The sequence below is a fragment of the Pterocles gutturalis genome, unplaced genomic scaffold (genome assembly GCF_000699245.1).
Source record: "Pterocles gutturalis isolate BGI_N339 unplaced genomic scaffold, ASM69924v1 scaffold15406, whole genome shotgun sequence".
Taxonomy (NCBI): Eukaryota; Metazoa; Chordata; class Aves; order Pterocliformes; family Pteroclidae; genus Pterocles; species Pterocles gutturalis.
The window spans coordinates 1-23,207 of record NW_010098180.1 but is presented as its reverse complement, the minus strand read 5'-3'; the positions used below and the strand labels follow the sequence as shown (position 1 = coordinate 23,207).

Genomic DNA, 23,207 nt, shown 5'->3' with positions numbered 1-23,207 from the left:
AGTGTTACCCGATGCTCAGGTGGAGCCTCCTGTGTTTCAGTTTGTGCCCACTTCCTCTGGTACTGTCACTGGGTGCCACTGAAGAGAACCTGGCTCTGTCTTCTCTGCACCTTCCCTTCAAGTGTTTATATACATTGACAAGATCCCCCCTGAGCCTTCTCTTCTCCAGGCTGAACAGTCCCAGCTCTCTCAGCCTTTCCTCATACAAGAGATGCTCTAGTCTCTTAATCATCTTCGTAGCATTATCATCATATTCTGGCCATACCTTGAATTGCTTTGCACTAGACTTAGAGCTGAGCATCCTGAGAAGTGTGGCAGAAAAAAGACAAACAAGCGCTAGAGTTCAGCAGTTAATCTAAATTACTGTATCCAAGACAAGATGTAAGTTTTCATTTGAGGTGGGGAAAACCTTTTTTTTTATTTTCTCTGCAGCACAGGTAGCAAAAGAACTTGTCACAAATGCAGGGTACTTGAGCATCTTAGGTTGAGTACTTACCTGCATCTTCTTGTTAACACTTTCAGTGAATGAAGTGAGGAAGAATGTTCTCTATTTGTAGATATAATTTGATATCTACTAAAGAAGAATCTGATATATAACAAAAATATAAAATGTGTATGGATTTCTTTAAATTTTAAGTCCGTACCTGGGGAATGTCATGTTACTTAAGTTATGTTAATCAAAATCATGGTTGGACTTCTCAGTATTCACTGTCTAAAAACTGAAGTGTGTTTTCTTACATGCCCACAACACTATTTCCAGAAATTTGTTTGCAAATGGCTATAACCACTGGTTGTTGAGGCTGGGAGTCTGAAATTTAGATCTTTAAGAGCAATCTGATTATGGCTGTTTGATAAATCCAAGTTCTTTTTATATCTGTCAGTATGCTGTTTGAATTATTCCTCGTCTTCGTTGAGAAGCTTTGAAGCAGAAAAGACAGATTTACATCTAAATCCTTTGATAGAACTTCTGATACAGATGAAACCTTGTCAGGAGAACTCTGAAGACTTTGCTTACATGATGAACTTAATATCCTGATGTGTTCTTGTTTACATGACTGGATGAAATGATGTTAATGTGTTTCTTTGGTCTTGAAACAGGCTGATAAATGCATTCCAAAACTGAACGAAGGTGATCAGATAGTATTAATCAATGGCCGAGATATCTCGGAGCACACTCATGACCAGGTGGTCATGTTCATAAAAGCCAGCAGAGAATCTCACACGAGAGAGCTTGCACTTTTGGTCAGGCGGAAAGGTAACTGGGCTAATTTTGTTCGCTTTTAATGTTTTTGAGACTGTTGCTCTTATGCTTGGTGGTGTACCCTTTTCTGTTTACATAAATGTGTTCTCAGTGCACTGGGAGTAGGTGTGTGCAAAAAAGTAGATCTCCCTGCATTTGAGTTAATCGTACAAATAGTTTTAACGACAGAGGTTCTTACCACTGCAACAAGGAATCTATCAAGTTAGAATTTCTTCTTTTTAAGTCTAAAAATCTATTAGAACAAATAATCTCTTGCAAAAGCTTATTGTTTTGGGATTTTTTTATTTTTTTTTTTTGGTAAATATAGCATAATTTCACAAATCCCCAGTTGCAGGTTTGGAAATACCCATGGGCTGTTCCCCAGCAGAATTATACAATGAAACAAGTCAAATAAGCTGGTTTGTGTAGTTTTGGGGTTTTTTTTTCCTTCTTCTTTTCTTTCTTTCCATTCTTACAACAGACATTTTGTGACAATACTGAGCCTGACCTGTGCTGGCTACTTGCTAAACTGCTGCCAGCAAACAGGAGACGATCTCTGAAATATGCAGGGTCTTAAGCCTGTGTATTTAAATATGGGGAACCCATCCAGCTTGGTTTTTCTTGCTTCGTATTTAAACACATGCAGATCCCAAGAGCTTTCAGATGGTGTGAAACTTCCAGTTTATTACTTTCCTTAAGAGCTATGGTAAGACCTTAACATACATGACTATGTAAGGGCTTTGCACAGAGTTTATGATTACATTAAGACTTAAAAATCTGAAGGGTTTATGCTTCACTGGGAAACAGGAGGGAATAAAACTGCCTAAATGATATGTACTTCCGTAGCATTTATTTAAAATTTCATGTGCTCTAGGAAGACAGATGGGCTCTTGTTCTTGTTTTCCCTGAACAGTCCTGCTCCTATTTTTCCACTGGCTCTATGCAGTATTTAGTCTTCCGTTAAATTTTCTAGTCCCCTTCCTACTTGAAGATAAGAGAAGTCTGCTCTTAGCTAAAGATAACCTGTGGCTCCATGCCATTTGTTTGTATAGGTATGAGTATGAACAGCTTCCCATTTTCTGAAGTTTGGCAGGTATGAGCCATTCTGATTATTGCAGAGCATAACCACAACTGGAAAACTTTTGGTGATACAATAGCCTTCATAGAGACAGAACAGCTGTGTAGATTAGTTCATTAATGTTTGTCATGTTCTTCAACATGTTAGCAAGGAATGTCAGAAAACTGACTAATGATTTTTTTTTTGTAGCTTATTAAATTAGTTCCTTCACTGTTAGCATAAGAAATTGCTAAAGATACTAAAGTTGCTTCTCTAATGGCAAGGAAGTACAATACAAGTATGTTTGTGTTCATTTTGCTGTTGGTGGTCCAAACTTGCATAAGGTTCTTATAGAGATATACCATTAATTATTTACTAAACTTTTTTAGGGAAAACTCATTTGTGTTTTACTATGGTGGATGTTGTTATTTATTAGCCTATTCAGCAGTTAATTCTGTAAGACAAGGTTGCAGCAAAAACTCTTTGTGCTTGGAGGTCAAATTCTTTGCCTTCATAGATACTCACCTTGAGGAGTTTCATTTTCTGAAAGGTCCTAAGGACATTTTGCTCTTAGTAGTTTCTACAGTAAAATAGTACATAAAGAACTGCAGTTAAATGTTTTGCTACTTGCTTTCCTGAGGCCTTGTCTTTGCAAACTTTGTTCTGGCAAGCTGGTAAATTTTAATATATTTTGCAAACACATTAATGCTGTATGTAACAAAGATTTTAAAGTTCAATACATCTTTCAGTAGTTAAGCAGTTTGTGGAGCCTAAATCAGAAGATGAAGCTGATTCCCACAATCTCCCAGAATCTCTTCTTCCTGTCTGTTCTGCATATGGTGGTGATACACTGGAGGAATCTATGGAGCAGCTAAGGAAGGGGCTTGAAAGTGGGACCGTCCTTATTCAGTTTGAGGTAGGTAATACTCAAGTCTCAAATGCCATTAATATAGACCAATATCTGTGACCAGCAAGTAATGTAAGCTAATAATATGGCTAATAATGAAGCTCCAGAATTGTTGCTTAATGTTCAGTTATTCTTCCTTGTCTCCCAAAAAAAGCAGAAATTACAACTTGGCTCTAGTAAGACGGAACTTGTTATAACTGATAGAAGTTGTTCAGTTACATATATTATCAAGTTCTCTTCTCACATGGCTTGTTTATGATGTTCAAGTTGAAAAACGTGGTGAGCTGTGATACTGAGTCTTAGGATTCAGTAAATCTCACAGTAGAATAACCTTTTTCTGTGTTGTTTCTTTTCTCCCAAAGTAAGGGGTTTTAGCCTCCTATTTCTTTCATTCCATTTTATGTATGGAACCGTATTGTAAATCTTCCTTAAACATGTAAATACAATACAAAAATTTCTCAGGTGACTTTTGCAGATGGTTAGGAAAAAGATTAAGGAAAATAACGTGGTCTTTTTTCAGTCTATTTATTTTCATGTGCATCTGTTTAGTGTGTATATAGCATAATCACATGCCTCAAAATCCTACCATTTTTCACTCTGTTTTGCAGCAACTTTATAGAAAGAAACCAGGGTTGGCTGTTACATGTGCAAAGGTACCTCAGAATATGGACAAGAATAGATACAAAGACGTTCTACCTTGTGAGTATTAAGTTCAGGTTCTGCCTATTTTGCTTTATCCTCTACATGTTAGCTTATAAAACTGCTGTGTGGGACTTCTTGATTAAAGATTTCATTATATAATCAAAGTCATATTTATCAAAGTTCATTTATCATATATAAACAAAGTTCATTTTATTTTCTGAAGGGTAATCTGTTCTCCTTTGTATTCTGCTATTTGTGTCTGCAACTCCTCAGATTTTTTACTTAATAGAAGGTAAGCATGCCCCTTAATTGCTAATTTTATTCCCTCTTGGTTTTCTGTGTGCAGATGATGCCACAAGGATAATATTGCAAGGAGACGAAGATTACATTAATGCAAATTATGTGAATGTAAGTCATACAGAGACCTGCATTTGCTCACTTTATATATTACAATAGCAGGCTAAATTTAGCCTTTTTAAGGAATACAGGTTTCTTATTTTCTGTTTTGGGGATTTGTAAATGTAAAAGATTTAAAGATTCATAATGTAAAAGAGGAGGTGTCTCTTGTGAAACAAGCGGCCAGCCTGATACACAGTAGATGGAAGCATGTGGTATACACTGTGATATGTGCAGAGTCTTTAACCAGTAAAAATAGTTTTACCTTTCCGTATACTGCAAATGCTGAGGTTGTCTCCTATAGCTTAAAACTAAGCCTTTTTTCCTCTAGAACCACTTATGGCCTGCCAACTATGCTATGAAGGGTCAAAAAGATAAACCAGAGCCCTGATTGCCCTAATCGTGTATAGGCTGCGAGACAGGGAAAAGAGGAGACAATATACATATATATATATGTTTATTTCAGATACTTAAACACGTAAATCACAGAATCAACTATAACTTACTGTATCAGGCAGTAAACAGCTTTTGCTAGTGTATTTTTGGAATACCTTGCCATTATTCTTTACTAAATATTAAAGAAAATTTGGAAAGCTTTGCAATTTCAAGTTTTCAAATACATTTTCAGTATTAGTCATCTCTTCCTAGTTTAACGTGAAGGACTATAGAACCTATAGTATACACCTGGTTTAAGTTTAAAGATTTTTCACATAAGAAATTGTGATTTTGATTGTCTTATTACTCAGCTTGCCACCTTAATCTTCCCTCAAAACTTCCCATTTGAATGAAATGCTGAATTAAAATAGTGCTTGAGTAGTGAGAGCAAAGTTTATATAGGTTTTTTTTTTTTCTCTTTATAGATGGAAATTCCTTCTGTGGGCATTGTGAACAGGTACATTGCTACTCAGGGGCCTCTTCCACACACATGTGCACACTTCTGGCAAGTGGTCTGGGATCACAAGTTGTCACTGATCATCATGTTGACAACTCTCACTGAACGAGGACGAGTAAGTGATCAGATTCTTTGTATGCTGAAAAATTGTACTGTGCCTTTAAACTTTTTTTGCCATTGTTATGATTCAATTACCCTAAAATAGGCCAGCTTATTCTATGGAATCATTTCTCTGAAGACCAGGCTTTCTAAATTACTTAGAGGAACAGATATGCTGCAACTTTCTTTTTGTTATGCTGATTTGAAAACAAACCAGCTGTCTGATAAACAGAAATCACTGCATTGACTCCATTTTGCTGATCAATCAGGTATTACCCACTGTCCTTTCTCCCCCCTTCCCCTGGAGAACTGGGCTCCATGTGGCAGTTGCTCTCTTAATGATTCAGCAGATGTCTGGAAGCATTGAGCAGGTTGAGCAAAACTTGCAGTCTGGCTTCAAACAAGGGTCTGCCGTTGCAGTACTTACTAGTTTTCACTAGTTTTAGCGTGCTGGTGGTCAGAATTATTTAACCTGCTTTCTTTCATTTATTTTGCAGGTTCTTTCCTAAAATTGCTCTGATTTATTTAAACAGAATTAAAATAATTAATTGTAACACTCTATTAATTTCAGAATAATACAGCCAAAATTAAAGCAGTATCTAGTGCATTCTGTTGTACCTTGATTTAATGTATCCTTTTTGTTTTAAAGATTAAGTTTTTAGATTATTAATGTACATATAGGGATTGTTTTTGACGTTTTAGAAGCTGGAAACTGAACAGTATTCTTAAGAGGTGGAGAAGATGATGACTGTTATATGCCTTCACTGTAGCCTTTATCATTATGTCCTATGTGATTTATCCTACACTATGAAATTTATGTCACATCCAAAACCAGTGTTTTTGAAAAGCAAGAAAGTGACTATTTGAGGTCCTAATCAGCATAATTATTGACATGTGAGTAAGGACAATTAAGCAACAATGTAATTCCTCCTTGAACTCCATGAAAGAAGTGTGGAAGCTGAAAAGGAACAGATTTTAACCATGTTCAGGTAGCTGTTCGCAGAGACCGATGTTATTGAACACCATCTGACACAAAAATGCTCCCTTCATCTTTCAACCATATTTCAGTCAAAATAGCTTCCTGCTTTCTTTTCCTTGTATTGAGGAGAAACACAGGGTAGTACTAGTCTGTACTTTGCCCAGTGAGTTGGAATGTACCTTTATCTTCCAGACATGTTTTCTGAGTTTTGTTTACTTTCAGAGATAATTTACGTTTTCCCAGTTTGTGGGTGAATTTTCAGTAACAGAAAAAGGTGTATGTTCTTGACAGGGTATCCCTGTTGTCAAATGACAAACCTTTTAGCAAACCCTGGTTTTACATTCTAGAATATCTCTTTTCAATGATGGTAAGATTTATATTATAGGATAAAAAAACCTTTTTTTGCTCCAGTAATATTCATTTTTTAGAAATGATTGCATTATTTTGGCTTGAATTTAAAGGGGAAAGACAGATAAACTACTACAGTAAAAGTTTCAGGCATAATGACTAAAATCAGAATTTCAAGCCGTTGAAAATTGAGCCCTAAGAAAGGTAGAATTAAGAAACTTTAACTTTTCAAAATTTCCAGCTCTTGCCACTATATATTAGTTTAAAAAGAAGTTATAGGCAAAAAAAGTTGTAAATGGCACGAGCAATGTTGATAAGTTGATAGACAATCCAAATTAACTAAAGCTAATTTATAAACATGTTGGGAATATCGGTTTGTTGGGTTTGTTTTGGAGCTAGTAATTATTACTAAAATGTATAGGCAGTGAAGGGGACAGTTATGGCTCAGCTGTTTTGGTCACACACAATTAAAAAAAATTTTCAGTACAGTGTCTGGGGAGTTGTGTCAAGAGGTTTATTTTATTAATCCCTTGGATTTTCTTAGAGCTCAATTGGACTTTTGCTTTAGTATGCCTTTCTTATAAATCCAGCGGACTTGTACACAGAAACTACTTGGTTTATATTGGATGATGCCAATTATTTACAAGACTGGAGTTGCAGAAGTGGAAGATGAGAATATTAAATTACTGGGATGAAATGTTGAAACCCTTATGTTGATGGGCAAACTTGAGCTGTCTTCAGCGGGCAAAGGTTTCACTGAACTAGTATCTCACTGGAATACTTTTTCAAGTTCAGTCCTATTCCACAATGTTTCAGTCTTTGATTAGATGGGAAATGAGGTGGCAGACTTTCTGTCATCAGTGCTGCTCTAAGCTTACCTTTTAAAAGGAGGAATAGATATTGGCATTAGGATTGTTTCTAGAAAAGTTACAGGTACAATGCCTATCTTATCTACCTTTAGAAGGTGAACCAGAAAGGGAATACTTTATCATTTCGGCAGCAGAGTGGTAGGGATCTGACCATCAGCCTCTTTACTAGCAGCAGCAGAAGACCTTATGCCTTGAGAATTCATTTTAGCAACTGCAGGTAAGAACCAGACAGAAAGCATCTTGCATCCAGTTTACCTGAATTTTTATTTTAAATGACTAAAACAGAAGTTTATAGAGAATTTAGCCTGTTTTGTCATCTTATGTTCCAATTTGGATGTAAACACCTCACCAACAAACCAGAACAGATTTTTTACTGCTCCTTGAATTCACTGAACCATAGCATAGGAAGGGAGGCTGGAAACAGTAGTGTTTGTATAGAGTCTTGATGTGTGCTTAATTTTCTTTACAGACCAAGTGTCATCAGTATTGGCCTGATCCACCAGATGTAATGCAATATGGCAGCTTTCGTGTCAGATGCCACTCTGAAGATTGTACGATTGCTTATGTTGTTAGAGAAATGGTGATTACACATCTTGAGGTAAATGCCCGTTATCTTTAATTATGCCCAAGCAAGATGAATGAATACACACATAGATAGGTAGATTTAGACTCTGCATCTGAGCATGTACATCTCTGTGTGTGACTGTACGTGTGTGTGTATATATACATACACACACATCTTTATAAAAATATGTATATGCTATAGGAATGAACACTGTATCATTATTTCTTTAGAGCTTCTTCAAAACATACTTTTTGAAGTTCTGTAATACATTAATGCATTATGCTGCACAGGTGCTGTAATAAGATTCATAAAGAAATTAAGTGCTTTTCTGTAAACAGTTGTTTTGCAATCACTGACTTCACAGGTATTTCAATTTTCAATTAGAGTTTTTTTTTCTAAGTAACTATGCTCTTTCAAGGATGAAATATGGGTCATTTCATTAATGGCACATACAGCTAGAATAGCTAACAAAAGTGAAGCGTAATAATGTTGTCTTGAGAGAAGATGCAAAATCTCACCAGTTCCTTTTCCTTGTCTTTAGTCAGATCTTAAAAAAAAAAAAAATCCTTATATAACTCAATTGAAATGTGGTCAATTTGTGTAAGGTACTTATATTCTGTAGCTGTTAATATTTTATTGTGATGGAAGGGTTATAAGGCAAAGAGAAAGTTAAATACATAGAATACTTCTTGTGTATCAACTTGTGTTGTGAAATCTATGTTCAGATCACATCTGGACTTTCCACAACCTAAATTTAGGGGATGAAGTTTGGCTTTTGTTTGTAGGTTGTCCTGTCCTACATTTCTTATACACTTCCCTCTTCATCTCTTTTCCAAAATTCTGTGGTCACTAGTATTTTCTAAAAAGATGAATGTTTTTTGCCATCATAAGATACATGTGTAAGAAATCACAGTGCCCTGACCAAATGCTAGTTTACAGTTCAAATACTAGTCAGTCTTTTAAACTTCTGTGTAGTTAAGTAGATGGTGAGACCAGATCTGGAATATTGTGTCCAGTTCTGGGCCCCTCAGTTCAAGAGGGACAGAGAACTGCTGGAGAGAGTCCAGCGCAGAGCCACAAAGATGATGAAGGGAATGGAGCATCTCCCTGATGAGGAAAGGCTGAGGGAGCTGGGTCTCTTTAGCCTGGAAAAGAGGAGACTGAGGGGTGACCTAATCAATGTTTATAAATACGTAAAGGGTGAGTGTCAGGAGGATAGAGCCAGGCTCTTCTCTGTGACATCCAGTGATAGGACAAGGGGCAATGAGTTCAAGTTGGAACATAGGAGGTTCCACTTGAATATGAGAAAAAACTTCTTCACGGTGAGGGTGGCAGAGCACTGGAAAAGGCTGCCCAGAGAGGTTGTGGAGTCTCCTTCTCTGGAGACATTCAAAGCCCGCCTGGATGCGTTCCTGTGTGATCTGATCTAGGTGTTCCTGCTCCGGCAGGGGGATTGGACTAGATGATCTTTTGAGGTCACTTCCAATCTCTAACATTCTGTGATTCTGTGAAGGTGCATCCTTCAGGCAGCACACAGGTGCATCTCAGCATGAGTCTGTCCAGTCTGCTGGACACCCTGATGTTTGTGCTGCTCAGAGGACCAGCACTCCTCAGCTAGTATACTTTTCAGTGTCCAGCACTGAGCTGCTGATGTCCGTTTACACTTTGAAGATGCATAGGATGATGAAGTAGTGTCTATCATATTACTTTTTTTTAAAAAAAAAAGCTACTATTTTCACATATAGAAAAAAAAAAAACAAACACCACCCTTGTTCAGAGAACAGTTAGGAGTTACATGGTGAGAAGGCTCTGGCAGGGGGATTCCTGCTTCAGCAGGGGGATTGGACTAGATGATCTTTCGAGGTCCCTTCCAATCTCTAACATTCTGTGATTCTGTGATACAGTTGGCTTTCTGGGCTTAAAGGTCTTTCAGTTAAGATGGTTTATGGTGTTTCAGTTTCTGACTAAGAGAAATCATCCAGTCAGGGAGTAGCATGATTTTTGGTTCAGTTTTTCAGCCAATTGATCTGTAAGTGATAAACTTGAATGACAGCAAAGAAGAAATTACCTTCATTAAAGCAGTACTGCAGAGTACATGTAGATGAGCTTTTAGTCCCTGTCACTCAAATTAGTTGATTGGCAATTAACTTTGATTAGCTAATGCTTCATGTAAATATTAGTTTACTCTTTTCAAATAACGGTTCTTTTTCTTGGTGTTAGTATTTATCAAACTAGTGCATAATTTTGAGTTAATTCACTGATGACTGTGTTCAGTATGTGTTTTCACTTCAGGTGTCTATTTACTAGCATGTGATAAGACAAAATATTAATGAGAATGGAGAAATCATTTTTTTTTTTAGTACAAGTTAATTCTTTTTGAGGTAAAGGTTATGTGAGAACATAGTGTGCCTTTGTGGACATGTTAACAGATATGAAAGTTACAAGGATCTTCATCTGCGTAAGTTGTCTCATAGTAGCTCTCAGTTGAGAACATAATTTCTCATGCGAAGGCATATGCTTGCATAGATTTCATCTAGGTTAGACAGAAGCATGCTAAAGCTAGTCCTAGGTGGATGTGTGGTTGTTGTGGTGAGGGCAAGGTTGTTTTGAGGGGGTCTTGTATTTTGTTTTTCTGTTGTTGTTTCACTAAAGGCAAGTTAATTTGTACACTTAAGTGTCTACACTTAAAAGAACACTCAACAGTGAGCTTGCCATACAGTAAAAATATGGCCTTAGTAATTGATAGCTGTGTGTGCATTTGGCGTTTCAGATGGAAATAAAAAGTAAAAAATTTGAAATGGAATGAAAGTCATAGCTTCTTAAAACACAGCAAAAGAACTCTCTGAAATGCTGAAATATCTCCTACTTTACATGTCATTTGAGCTGCTTAAAGCTGACCAAATGTATTCTTCTGGAGGCATCTTGTGTTTGAGCAGACTTTGCAAAGCTGTATATGTACTACCTCTCACATATATTGCTGTTGTATTCTTTGAAGAATACATAAAAAGTCATCTGAATTCAAATGAGTGTTTTATTATTCCCTGAACTAATGTGAGTATCATTGGACTGGTCTTTTTGAAGACACTTAGCTTTCAATAGTAAGATGGATAAAGCTTAAGAGACATGATTTCTGTTGGAAAAGCATATATGTGAAAGAGTTTCCTGTGAATTAAGTGCACGGACTTCAAGTCTGCCTTTAGGGGAAAATAGCTCAAAAGAGAAGTTTATTAAATTATGCCCTTGGCCTTTTGTTCATATACATTCAGAAGACTTGAGGAACAAGAAACTTTTTATGGTTTTTCTGATGAGGTTTAACTTAGTGCTGCTTTACCTGTAAGTTGAAGATCAGCAAATGTGTGAAATATTTGTAACCTTTTTAAGCCTCATGAAATGAAATAAGGATTAATTTTCTGCCTTTTCCTTTCAAGACCAAGATTGAAAGCTATCCTGCAGCAAAAGCATTTTTCTTTATTTCAATTAAGTGTGACTAGAACGCAGACATGGAACTTAGCAAGGCTGTGGAGACCATACTTACTAAAGCATATTACTCACATACCTTTGAAGAACTGTAGTTTTGCAAGTTTGTTTTTTTTTATTCTGCCATGTCTTATGTTCATTGTTGCCACACCTTGTTAGTTGTTTCCAAAGTGCCCTGTCATTCTTCCACCTGATCATTTTTATTAACTAAACTAAGTCATTCAAACAAAAAGAAAAAAAATTCAAGATGTTTAAAAATTGATTGAATTTCATTCTTTAAAGACAAATTATACCATTGCTATAATGGATGAGGAGTGAGTGCCACAAGAGAGCACTTACCCCTTTTAAGCAACCCAGGTCAAGGTAATGAAGACAATTCCTTGTGTCATAATGGGGACTGTTTAGTATGATTGTACAATGACAATGCAAATAGAGGACTCTGGGGAGATAAGCTTCTTTTTAATTTAAAAGCTATCACTTTCCATGGCCATCACAATGATGGAGGGGATGGTTTGAAGAAAAAGAAAATAAATTGATGCAGCAATTCAAACCAATTGAAGATTAAGCATAAATTCATTTTGCTAAGGAAGGATATTGCTGTTTGCTGACGGGAGGAGGTAAAACTGCAAAATGAAGAATGACTGGTATCTTTCTGTTTATGAATCACCAGCATGTAGGCCTTATAGTGACTGTGTTACATTTATATTAGATGAAACAAAGGCAGCAATGTAAATGCATATACTGCCAGCACTTTCTGCTGTAAACAGATGAATATAGAATCTCTGCAATTTTTACAGTTCTTAATTGTTTGGGCTGAGGCTTTCCACGCCATTTGTCGTCTTTGCAAGATATGCGTCATACAACTGTTTGCGGGTGAGATGTTGACTTTGCTCATGTTAAAGATTCTTAGATTGGGTCATGGAAGCTTTTGCTTCCACTCATTAAACAATACCTTATATTTTCTCTTTCCAAATAAATCTGTATTAATCTGACCATCCCATAAACGTCTTGAACAGACCTGTCGCAGTGCAGAGGTATTTTAAAGGCTTCTTTGTAAAGTGTGCTGAACATGTTCTCTTATGTCAAATACTCGTGGCAGAAGAAAATGAGTTGGTTTGGAATAGTGAAGAGCTGAAGAACAGATTAAAGGTTTTACAGCAAGGATATACAGAAGCATAATGAGGTGGGAACAGTGGTCCAAAGAAATAACCACTGCCAAAGTGTCTGCTCTTCAGAACTAGGCCTTAACCCTGATCACTGAGTTTCAGCTTTCAAGGCATATTTGTGAAGACCACTAGCAAAGAGCATACTTTTTCCTGCTTTCAAGATAATAGGACCACTTCAGGGTTAATGTAGTTCTACATTGTTTTTTATTTAATTTGAATATTATATTCTAACCTAGACCAAAAAGGATAATAAATGAAAAGCTGACATGCAAAATCAATTGCTTGGATTTTAAGAAAAGTCAAAATTAAGGTTGACCTTTCAAGTCTGAATTTCCTTCTTTCTATGTGAGTATTATCATTCTAAACTGTGTCTAAACTCAATTCTTTTATTAATCCAGGAGAGTCATTTTAGGAGAATTAAACAAGGAAGCCTACCTCTTTTGGTGTAATTACAGTAAGCAAGGCTGGAAACTACAGAAAGTTGAAGAATGGATATTTTTGTGGCTGGAGGTCTTGACATCCTAATGTTTTTGCATTGTTTTGCAAGTGTTACAGCAGCCTTTTGAGGCATTATCTCTGACAGCCCTATACTTTGTCAGGAGTTGTAATCCCAATGGCAGACTTATTAGAAAAGATCATGTGTCTTTACCCTGTGTTTTTGAGCAAAATCCAGGATACTATCTTAACCACAATGAAGTTACGTTTTCAGTAAGATGCTTACATCTAACCATTGTCTGAAAGACAGTAACAAATAACTTGGGACAGATATGATCTCTTAGACCTCTGTGTCTGCTTCCCAAGTAAATGTAGGTCAATGCCATTAAGCAGCTAAATGTTGGCCAAATGGCTGATGATAAACTGGGCAAATTACATAATCCAGAAGTGTCACTGGAGTCTGGAAATTGTTTGGACTCATTTTTTTTTTAATCCACCATTTTTAAGCTGAGTTGTGGAAATACCAAATACACAAATTCAATTGAAATTAGTCCATGCAAGTGCATAAAACTTTAATTTTTTTTTTAACAAGGTATATAGTGTCAAGTTAGGTAAACAGCAACCAGGCCGTGAGCAACTCTTTCCATCTCGTTTTCTGTGAGTTTAGACTTATAAAACAGGACTAATAAAGCCAGATTTTATAAAGATAAATTCTACATTTGTCAGTCATTAGGATGCTACAGTGATGACTGTCATTGAACATCTCAGTGCAAAAAAAAAAAAAAAATTATAGAAAGGATTTAAGCTGACTTGCGGAGAATAATGGTTTGGATGGCAAAGTATAATAAGAAGCTACCTCTTTATTTTGCGCTACTACAAAGAAGCGGAATCTGGCAGAAATAGTGTGTTTAAAAATTAAGTATTCTTAATAGGACAGGTACAGTGGGGCTAACTATGGGACCAGTATCTAAGTCTAGCACTATTTTTAATGTACAAGTGCTAGATTTTAGTAACCGTGGTGGTCTTTTAATGCAAGTTATTTCCATGTGTGGTGATATTTGGCTGACATTTTCTGAATTTAAAAGCTGACAGCTTTAAAAAAACCCCTAGACTTCATCGGAGTACTGATTTTATATCTTCTGCATGAGACATGAAAGTATTAGAAAACTAGTTCTAACTCATATTCCTATAACTACAGTTTACAATAGGTTTAACTTAGTAATAAAAAATTAAGTATTTTTAAATACTCGTGCATTTTGAAAAGCAAGTAATGTAATGGTCAACTTTTAACAATTTGAATCATCTCAGAAGAGCCCAACCAAAAGAATCAAAATTAATTATATCAAAACACAAATAACTAGAAAACTATACTGAAGCTTGACACATACCTGTAATAATTAACAAACAGCTAAGTTCATCTCTAGGGATGAGTAGGGCATGTAACAGAAAATGAAGATGATCACACCAAAAGAAGCGGCTCTGAGGACTAACAGCATGCTCTTACAGTGTGTTCTTACTCTGAATAAGTCTTATGTAACATGCTTGTTGTTCTTAATGTATATGAACTATTAAAAAAAAAGCAACTCTCTATATTTGAACCTGAATTACTAATAAGTAAAAAATGAGTTACCTCCGCTTTTCTGAGCTTATAAAATGTCTTTTGATGCTACAGATCACTGTCAGTGCTTCTAAGGTGTGCCTCTGGCACTTATCCACAATGCATAGCTTGAAGTTCTTCATGCACATGGAAGGTGACTGGATACTCACTCATGGATAATTTTAGAATTAATCAAGTCGTTGTGTCAATCAAATGCTGTAATTCAAATGTCTCTGATTTAAGAGAATCATCTCAAACTGTTACATGTAATTGCTGTGTTATCTCATTTCCCTTTTGAAGAGATTGTGAGTAAGCACGCGCAGATTTGCAAAAGAGGACTTTTTAATGACACTTTCTTGTCATGTTTTTGTGTTTTTTCAATCTGTGGCATTTCATAAAATTTTAAAGTGTAATCGTTTGATCAAGCTCAATTACATAATGGCAGAAAAACTGAGTAGGAAAAAGCCATACTTTTTCTTGCAGAGATCCTAGTCATTGGTGGGGTCTTTTGTTGACCTGGATGATAGATCCCAATGTAATTTGTCTTACAGTGAGCTTGGTCATTAATGTTAGATTACATTGTCCATTTGGGCCCTGTGCTAGACCTTTTAATTGTGATTGCTCAAGCTCTGCCTTTAAGAAGCAAAGTATGAACTGTGTTGTTTATCTTCATCTCCCTGGAGGCAATTGTAAATTTCTGCAATTACTTTGACTGGAATAAATGCATTTCCTTGGGGCTCTACTTGGTACATAGGCAGTAGTTTTTCTGTCTTCTGTATTTTAGGTTTTTATTTTCGTTTTTCTGTCTTCTGTATATTTACTTCTGTATTTTACTCCCTGGGAGTGGAACAACTTCCTCCAGTGGAAGAGGAATGCAACCAGCTGAAGTCATAAAACAAGTCATATATTTCAGTAGTTGTGCATTTAAGAGAAAAGGAAAAAAGAACTTTTAAAGTGACTGGCATCATGAAAACATTCTGGTGTGGACCACTAGGGAGGGGCCAGCTTTTATAGACTAGTACAGTGATAAAGGAGAGTTTTATTTCAGTAGGGTGTCAAATGTCAAGTCTAGTAATGGACTCTGATAAAATGAAGCTAACAGTTTAACTGTTGCTGAACATGTTGAAGAAATAAAGGAACAATGTGAAGACTAGCGTCAGTTTGTAAAGAGTGAGATATCTTCATTCCGTGATGCAGCAGAGCTCAGGAGTGTCTTAGTTTTTCTCCTTTCCACCCTAATCATTGGTTACATCTGTAACATAGCAGTTGAAGTCAAAAATGTTTGAGTTATTTCATAACCAAAGTTAACAAAGAGCTAAACTGAAAAAACTTTAGTGAAACTTTCTTTTTAGGTAAAATTGAGTGAAAAAAAAAGAGCTCTTTATAAAACAGAATGTTTTAAACTAATTAGACTGCTTCCATAAAGAAAAAATTTCTTCTGTGGGTCGTACAGAAATTGTTCATATATCTATAATGAATACATATCTATGAACAATATAGATATTGTTTTCTAACAGAAACCGGAGTTAGCAAATATTGCAGGCAACTTTGTTTTATTACTCGACCTATAAGTACGCAAAGACATGCATATTTAGAATAGATCTGCAGCTTTACTTTGAGAGATTGATTTGGATTGCTGAATGAGACAAAAAAAGGCATGCATTTTTTCTTTTAATGGGAGGACCTAATGTGTAGCAGGTAATGAACAGGTGATGTGCACCTTACAGCATTGAACTAGTATGCAAGGATAGCATTCCTCAGTGCTATATTGTATGTATAACCTCATTACCATCCTGTTGAGTTGTGATTGTATAGTCCCAAGACACTGTTATTTTGATGTTGTGGTGAATAGTTCTGCTGTTTTCAGCTGTTTCTTCCATCCTGTTCTAAACTGTTGTATAGTACTATTGTGCCGAAGTCTTGTAGCGTTTTACCTCAGGTCAGTGAGGTCAATGTATAATAGGTCAATGGTCAATAAATTAAAAAACAGAAAATCTGTTTATATCACAGAACTTAAGATTAATATCTCATTTATTTAGAAAATGTTATGCGTTTTGCATTATTTTTAAGAATTACATGTTTGTACTTGTTATAGTTTTACCCTTGGCTGGGAGCCAACTCCACACAGCTGCTCTCTCACCCTCCTCCCCCCGCCCTTCCTGGGGATGGGGGGAGAGAATTAGAGGGATAAAGGGAAAAAAAGACTCATGGGTTGAGATAACAACAATTTAATAACTAAACTACAATAATATTGATAATAATAGTAATGATGATCATAATGGTAATGTATATGAATATGCAAATGAGTGATACACAGTGATACTGCTCATCCAATGACCAAGGCTCAGCCTGTTCCTGGCTAATGATCCCGAAACAGGCAGAGTCCCAAAACCTCACTCCCGGAGAGGAGATAAGAGACGGAGCGTCCCAGACCAAGACCTGACTGAGGGAGGGAGACAACCCTGGGAGAGGGACCACCATGAGAGAGACAACCTGGAAAGAGAGCTGACCTGGAGGCAGAGAGACAACTTCCGGAGAGCCCTCACCTATATACTGGGCATGACGTGCATGATATGGAATAGACTATTGGCCAGTTTGGGTCTCAGTCCTACACCTAGGATCAAATCCTAGGCTAGTACTTGGACTGTGCTGCCTCACAGCTTCTCCTGCACCTGTGCACAGAAGAGAAGCTACAAGACCTTGGGCTGTCCTGGCAGCAACTATAAACATCACTGTTATCAGCTTTCTTCTTAGCACAAGTACAAAACACAGGCTCTTACTAGCAATTATGAAGAAAGTTAACTCTGTCTCAGCTGAACCCAGGACATACTTTATTCTGAATTTTAAAATTACAAACATTTTCGATGTCGTATTCATCTTGGAGCCCCTGCAGAATATGCTTACTGTTTAAAGTATGACTTGTATCTAGTAAATGTCAATACAGGAGTCATAACACTGAGAACTTTTTGAAAACCTTTCTTTATTTTAGACAGAACAACAACACACCGTCACCCATCTCCAGTATGTTGCTTGGCCTGATCATGGTGTTCCTGATGACTCCAGGGACTTTTTGGAGTTTGTGACCTGTATGAGACCAAAGAGAGTAGAGAATGAGCCAGTCCTTGTTCACTGCAGGTATTTGTGTTTTAAAATTCTGATTAGAGATTTGCTTCAGCCCTAGAATAAGCACTTGCTTTGAAAAGTTTGTCTGCAAGACAGGAGATTCCTTGAATTAGATCAAAATGTTAAACTCTGCAATGCTAGCATTCGCTGTTGAAGACAGAAGTGCTGATGTTACATCTAAAGGATGAGTTTCTTTTCTTTCCCTTTCTCCTGCAACTTTTTGGTGAAATGGCTTAGTCACATAATTATCACAGAGCTGATAATCTGTAATGTAAATTGTTCTCCATTTTTATCCTCTAGCACCATTGTAACCTAAGTTTAAATGGTACTGCAAAGTTTTTTTCTTCTGTTCAATTGCTTGTCAAGAAGCAGTAAATTAGCTCTTGCCTTTTTTAGTCAAGAATGTCAAACCAGTACATTTATATTAGTAAGCAGTTATAATTGTGAAAAATCTATTTACTTTAAGTGAGGTTTTGGTTTTAGTTTTCTTTATATACAAATTCAGGTTTTTGTATTAATTGGCAGGAAATATTACTGAAGTTGCTTTAAAGATAAGCTTTGCACTCCGTGTTAATATTATTAAGGTCTTCCTGTAATTTCTAAGGCTATTTAGCATCCTAGTAGTAAGACTCTGATATGAACAGATGCATTGCAAAACCCTAATTTTATAGACTATTTTTCTGTTACATTTCACAGTGCTGGAATCGGTCGCACTGGTGTGTTAGTCACTATGGAAACAGCCATGTGCTTAATTGAAAGAAACCAGCCTGTTTATCCTCTGGATATTGTACGAAAAATGCGAGACCAGCGAGCTATGATGGTGCAAACATCAGTAAGTGATGGAGAGGAAGTCTCGTTTTCTGTATATATACTGCACTTGTCCAGTTTTAAAACATCTAAAATTTTTTTAAATTGCCTAGTTGTATGAATCTTCAGTTGCCATTGCATTTCATGCTTCCTACATTTAGCATAGCATAATGTGGTGCAAAGGCTACTTTGCTTGTGGGATGTGTATTGAACTTTTTTGTAAATATTTCTTACCTTGCCGTTGAAAGATAATTGATTTCTATACATTGCAAGTAGTTAGTATGCACAAAGTCAGACTTGACCAAAACATCTGTTTATGGTCCTTTGTCTAAATTCTCTGTAAGAAGCTAGAATTTTTTGCTTTTCATTCTTAGTACAGAGCCTTGTAGGAAGTTATTAAACTCAAGGTAAAATTAAAGTTTTTGTAGTGTGATTTGAAGAGAGGAAGTGGCTTTTCAGGAGGCCACTTTAGGAACAGAAATTTGATGGGAACGATATATGTATTTCTTTGAATTGTTGCATTACTCCAGTTTGGAAAACCAAAGGGCAAGAATGAAATTCAGGAAAAGTTGCTTAGTGGCAATAACTGAAATATGAAAGTAGAACATGATTTTAAGATGGAAGCGGTTCAAAGGCATTTTGAGATCATGAGGGCAGTTTTCTGTCAGCTTTGGAAATGAACATGTTGACATTCGAGACCAAAGATGAAGGATGGGAGGCTCTACTTCCTTGAGTAGAGGTTAGATGACAGAATATGAAGTGTGGGTTATCTCTGAGAGCTAAATGCCCTATGACAAATGAAAATAGAGGGGTTTAGACTCACAAAGTCAACAGTTAAATTGAGAATTTCTGTATCTGATCTTCGAAATGTCTTGGCTTTCACTTGATCAAAGGAAGGAAGAAGGTAACTTGAGAAGACAAATTCTGTTCTTTAACATGTTAATAGCTGCAGGAGGTAGCATTATGATTGACTAGATAAGGAAAAGGTCTTGTGTTATCAAAGGGTGTGAAAGTGTCAGGAATTACTGTTGCTTGTGTAACATTAGAGTGCTCTGTGATCAGAGTTTGTTCGTGCACGCTGCTGGGACTCTTGTTGTTCACTGTGGTATGCGTGCACTTTCTAGAAGTGCATTGGGACTGTGTGGTTGAAGAGGGAGATGTCTGAAGAGCCCCCTGCCTGTTCCTTGCAGAAATGAAAGCTGAACTTAGGACAGAAGATATCATAAGAGGAGAAAGGCTAACATCAAGGTTAAGGAAGCTGAATGTTGATTTCTGGAGTTGTACCTGTCCACACCCCTCAGTTTCTGAAACAAACCAACCAAGTTGAGGCTTAAACTTCCTAGAGGTGGTCGTCTTTTTGAGAATCAGACATAAGAACCTGAAGTAAACAATCAGGAATTGTCCTTGTTCTCTACAGTTTGATGTAACTGAAGAATACGAGGAATAGCGGTAAATACACTGACAATCAGACCCCGAGTGTGGAAAACTGAGTATCTAAAATAGGTTTCTTTACCTTGCTTGCTGTGTTCCACAGTTCACTATCAGCACAATCAGGAGAGGGAAGATTTGTAGCAGCAATACTGTGAAACTAAGTCACTTGTTATTCTTGAAGTATGCAGATACTGTTGTGAAAAGCCAGTGAGCAGAATTGGCATACTGTGCTGTAAATGAGACACAGAAGCAAGCACTCAACTGTGAGAAAGCAGGATATCAAAGAGCTGCATGTTAACATTTTAATCTGTCCTGGGTGCTTTATCACATTCCCATGCCTGCATTTCAGCTAGCCCCATGGGTCATGTTGGATATTCATCTTAGAGCTTCTGGGAGAAGCCATTAGGGATTGTTCAGTTGTAATAGAGGGATTGTTCAGTTGTAACAGCCTTGCCTGAAGCATATTCAGCTGCCCTGTGGGAATTGTGTGTGCTCTAATTCTAAGATGATAGACATAGCTGGATGCATGTGTGTTAACATCAGACAGAGTGTACTCAGTAAGAATGGACTCATAAAGGCAATTAACTGGTCAGTTTAATGTCTGCTGTTAATCGTGTGGAAGCTGTAGTTTCTCAAAGACCTGTAAATTGGTCATCAGGAACAGCAAAACAAAACCTTCAACCAAAATAATAAAGCTACAACAAAACATGTGTAACTGTATGGCCTTTCATTAAAAGAAAAAAAAAAAATAAAGGAAAACCAAACATTATGTTCCATTAAAGAGAAAATGGAAATACTAAACAATACAGAAAGCAGTGCTTTAGGATGTACATAATAGAACTAGTTATCAGCTGAGTAGCAGTAAGAATACATGCAACAGATAAAAGAAAACAAGTAGTCAGTCTGAGTCAGAGGAAGCAATGCTGAAGTGTTAGTTAACAGAAGTATGGAACAGAGAGCTAAATATCACATTTGGTTTGTTCAGGCAGTAGAAATATGCAAATTACAATAACAATGAAGAGAAAAGTCAAGATAATTAAGAAATAAAGACAAAAGAACAGAGTGATACTGAAGGTGGGAGTAATTGACTGAAGGGTTGAAAGACAAGACAGGAAAATAGAGATGCAGAAAATGAATTTCTATCCTCAAGTTTTCTTTAAGTTTTTCTGTACTTAAGAAAAAATGTATTGCAGGTTATGGACAAGAATAACATTCCTAACTCTTGGTATTTAAATCCAGCCTAAGGTCCTTCACAGTCCAGGCGTTATCCTTTAGCCCTGTGCTTTAGGGAGATACTGGGGGGATGTTTCCAGATGCTCCTGGAGGCTTGATGAGAGTTGACATACAAGGGAAGCTGGGAGAACATTTCAAAGATGTAAAAAGGGATTTAGAAAATGTGAAGCAGCACTTCTCTGAATGTATGACACTGAGCTTTTGAGAAAGGCGTTCATTTAGGGGTTTTGACAGTAGTAAAAAGTACTTTTGGAGGAGAGGTATGCTTTGATCTTTGTAAGTTCCTTTAGATTTCCATCACTATGTGTTCTTGGGCTTGTGTTAATCATAAAAATTTATTCAGGCTACGTGGATTTTTAGTTCTGCGCTAGTCCTATTGCTAATGTCTCCTTCTATCACTTTTCTGAAAGAGGCTCACAGGCTAATTGCTTTTAACAAAAAGGTACATCACAATATCATGGAAGAAATAGTCCTTGTAATAGAATGATAGCATCATAGAATGGTTTGGGTTGGAAGGGACCTTATAGTTCATCTAGTTACAACCCCCGGGACATGGGCAGGGACACCCTCCACTAGACCAGGTTGCTCCAAGCCTCATCCAGCCTGGCCTTGAACACCTCCAGGGATGGGGCATCCACAGCTTCTCTGGGCAAAATGTTCCGGTGCCTCACCACCCTCACAGTGAAAAATTTCTTCCTAATATCTAGTCTAAATCTGCCCTCTTCCAGTTTAAATCCATTGCCCCTTGTCTTGTCGCTACATGCCCTTGTAAAAAGTCCCTCCCCACCTCTCCTGTAGGCCCTCTTCAGGTACTGGAAGGCCGCTATACATACATATATATATATAAAAAATAGTATAATTCAGAAAAGAAACATAAATCTAGTTTGTGAAGACTTTATAAGAACTAAATGAGCTCAAAATGTTGGGTGACAGAACTACTGCAGTGGCTACTGCTCTTCAAAAATATTCATACCAAAGGATTTGATCCCATTCTGTTACAAAAGGAGCTGTGGGCTCTGATCACAAATGGAAAATAAAGTGACTCTATCTTCTGCAATAGCGTAGCGGGTTTTAAAAAAAATAGCTTTTAGCAAGGCAGTTGGACCTATATATCCTATATGGTAACTTTAAATGTGCTTTTGGTCACATAACTTAAATGTGTCCAGCAGTATGTAACTGCAGGATTGGCAAGGTTAGAATACTTATAGTGATCAGTTTAAGAGAAGCAACAGTACTGACAACTGTAGGAGAAGATGAGGTTCAAGACCGTCTAAAGAACCTGAAGGTGCACAAGTCCATGGGACCTGATGAGTTACATCTGCGGGTCCTGAGGGAACTGGCAGATTAAGTTGCCAAGCCACTATCCATCATCATATTCGAGAAGTCGTGGCACTTTGGTGAAGTTCCCGCTGACTGAAAAAGTGGAAATATAACCCCTATTTTTAAAAAGGGAGAAAAGGAAGACACAGGGAAACTACAGAACAGTCTCACCTCTGTGCCTGGCAAGATCATGGAGCAAATCCTCCTGGAAACTATCCTAAGGCACGTGGAAAACAAGGAGGTGATTGATGACAACCAACATGGCTTCACCAAGGGCAAATCGTGCCTGACAAATTTGGTGGCCTTCTACGATGAGGCTACAGCATTAATGGATAAGGGAAGAGCAACTGATGTCATCTGCCTGGCCATGTGCAAAGCCTTTGACACAGTCCCACATGACATCCTTGTCTTTAATTTGGAGAGACGTGGATTCCAGAGAAGGACCACTTGCTGGATAAGGAATTGGCTGGATGGTCGCACTCAAAGAGTTGTGATCAGTGGCTCAATGTCCCAGTGGAGACCGCTGATGAGTGGCATTCTTCAGGGGTCAGTACTGGGGCCAGTGTTGTTTAACATCTTTGTTGGGAACATGGAGAGTGGGATTGGGTGCACCCTCAGCAAGTT

General features: G+C 37.1%; 1 protein-coding gene across 1 annotated transcript in view; it reads left to right on the top strand.

The window, feature by feature from the left end:
• PTPN3 (protein tyrosine phosphatase, non-receptor type 3) overlaps positions 1 to 18,624 on the top strand; it is a gene marked incomplete at its 3' end in the record, with an annotated part of 44,623 nt that extends 25,999 nt beyond the window's left edge. Inside the window, exons 8-15 of the mRNA XM_010088090.1 lie at positions 1,099 to 1,255; positions 3,047 to 3,213; positions 3,813 to 3,903; positions 4,193 to 4,254; positions 5,103 to 5,249; positions 7,899 to 8,027; positions 17,659 to 17,804; positions 18,489 to 18,624. Of these exons, the coding sequence (XP_010086392.1) occupies positions 1,099 to 1,255; positions 3,047 to 3,213; positions 3,813 to 3,903; positions 4,193 to 4,254; positions 5,103 to 5,249; positions 7,899 to 8,027; positions 17,659 to 17,804; positions 18,489 to 18,624 (1,035 nt within the window). The remainder of the gene's footprint in view (positions 1 to 1,098; positions 1,256 to 3,046; positions 3,214 to 3,812; positions 3,904 to 4,192; positions 4,255 to 5,102; positions 5,250 to 7,898; positions 8,028 to 17,658; positions 17,805 to 18,488) is intronic.
• Positions 18,625 to 23,207: the final 4,583 nt, after the last annotated feature.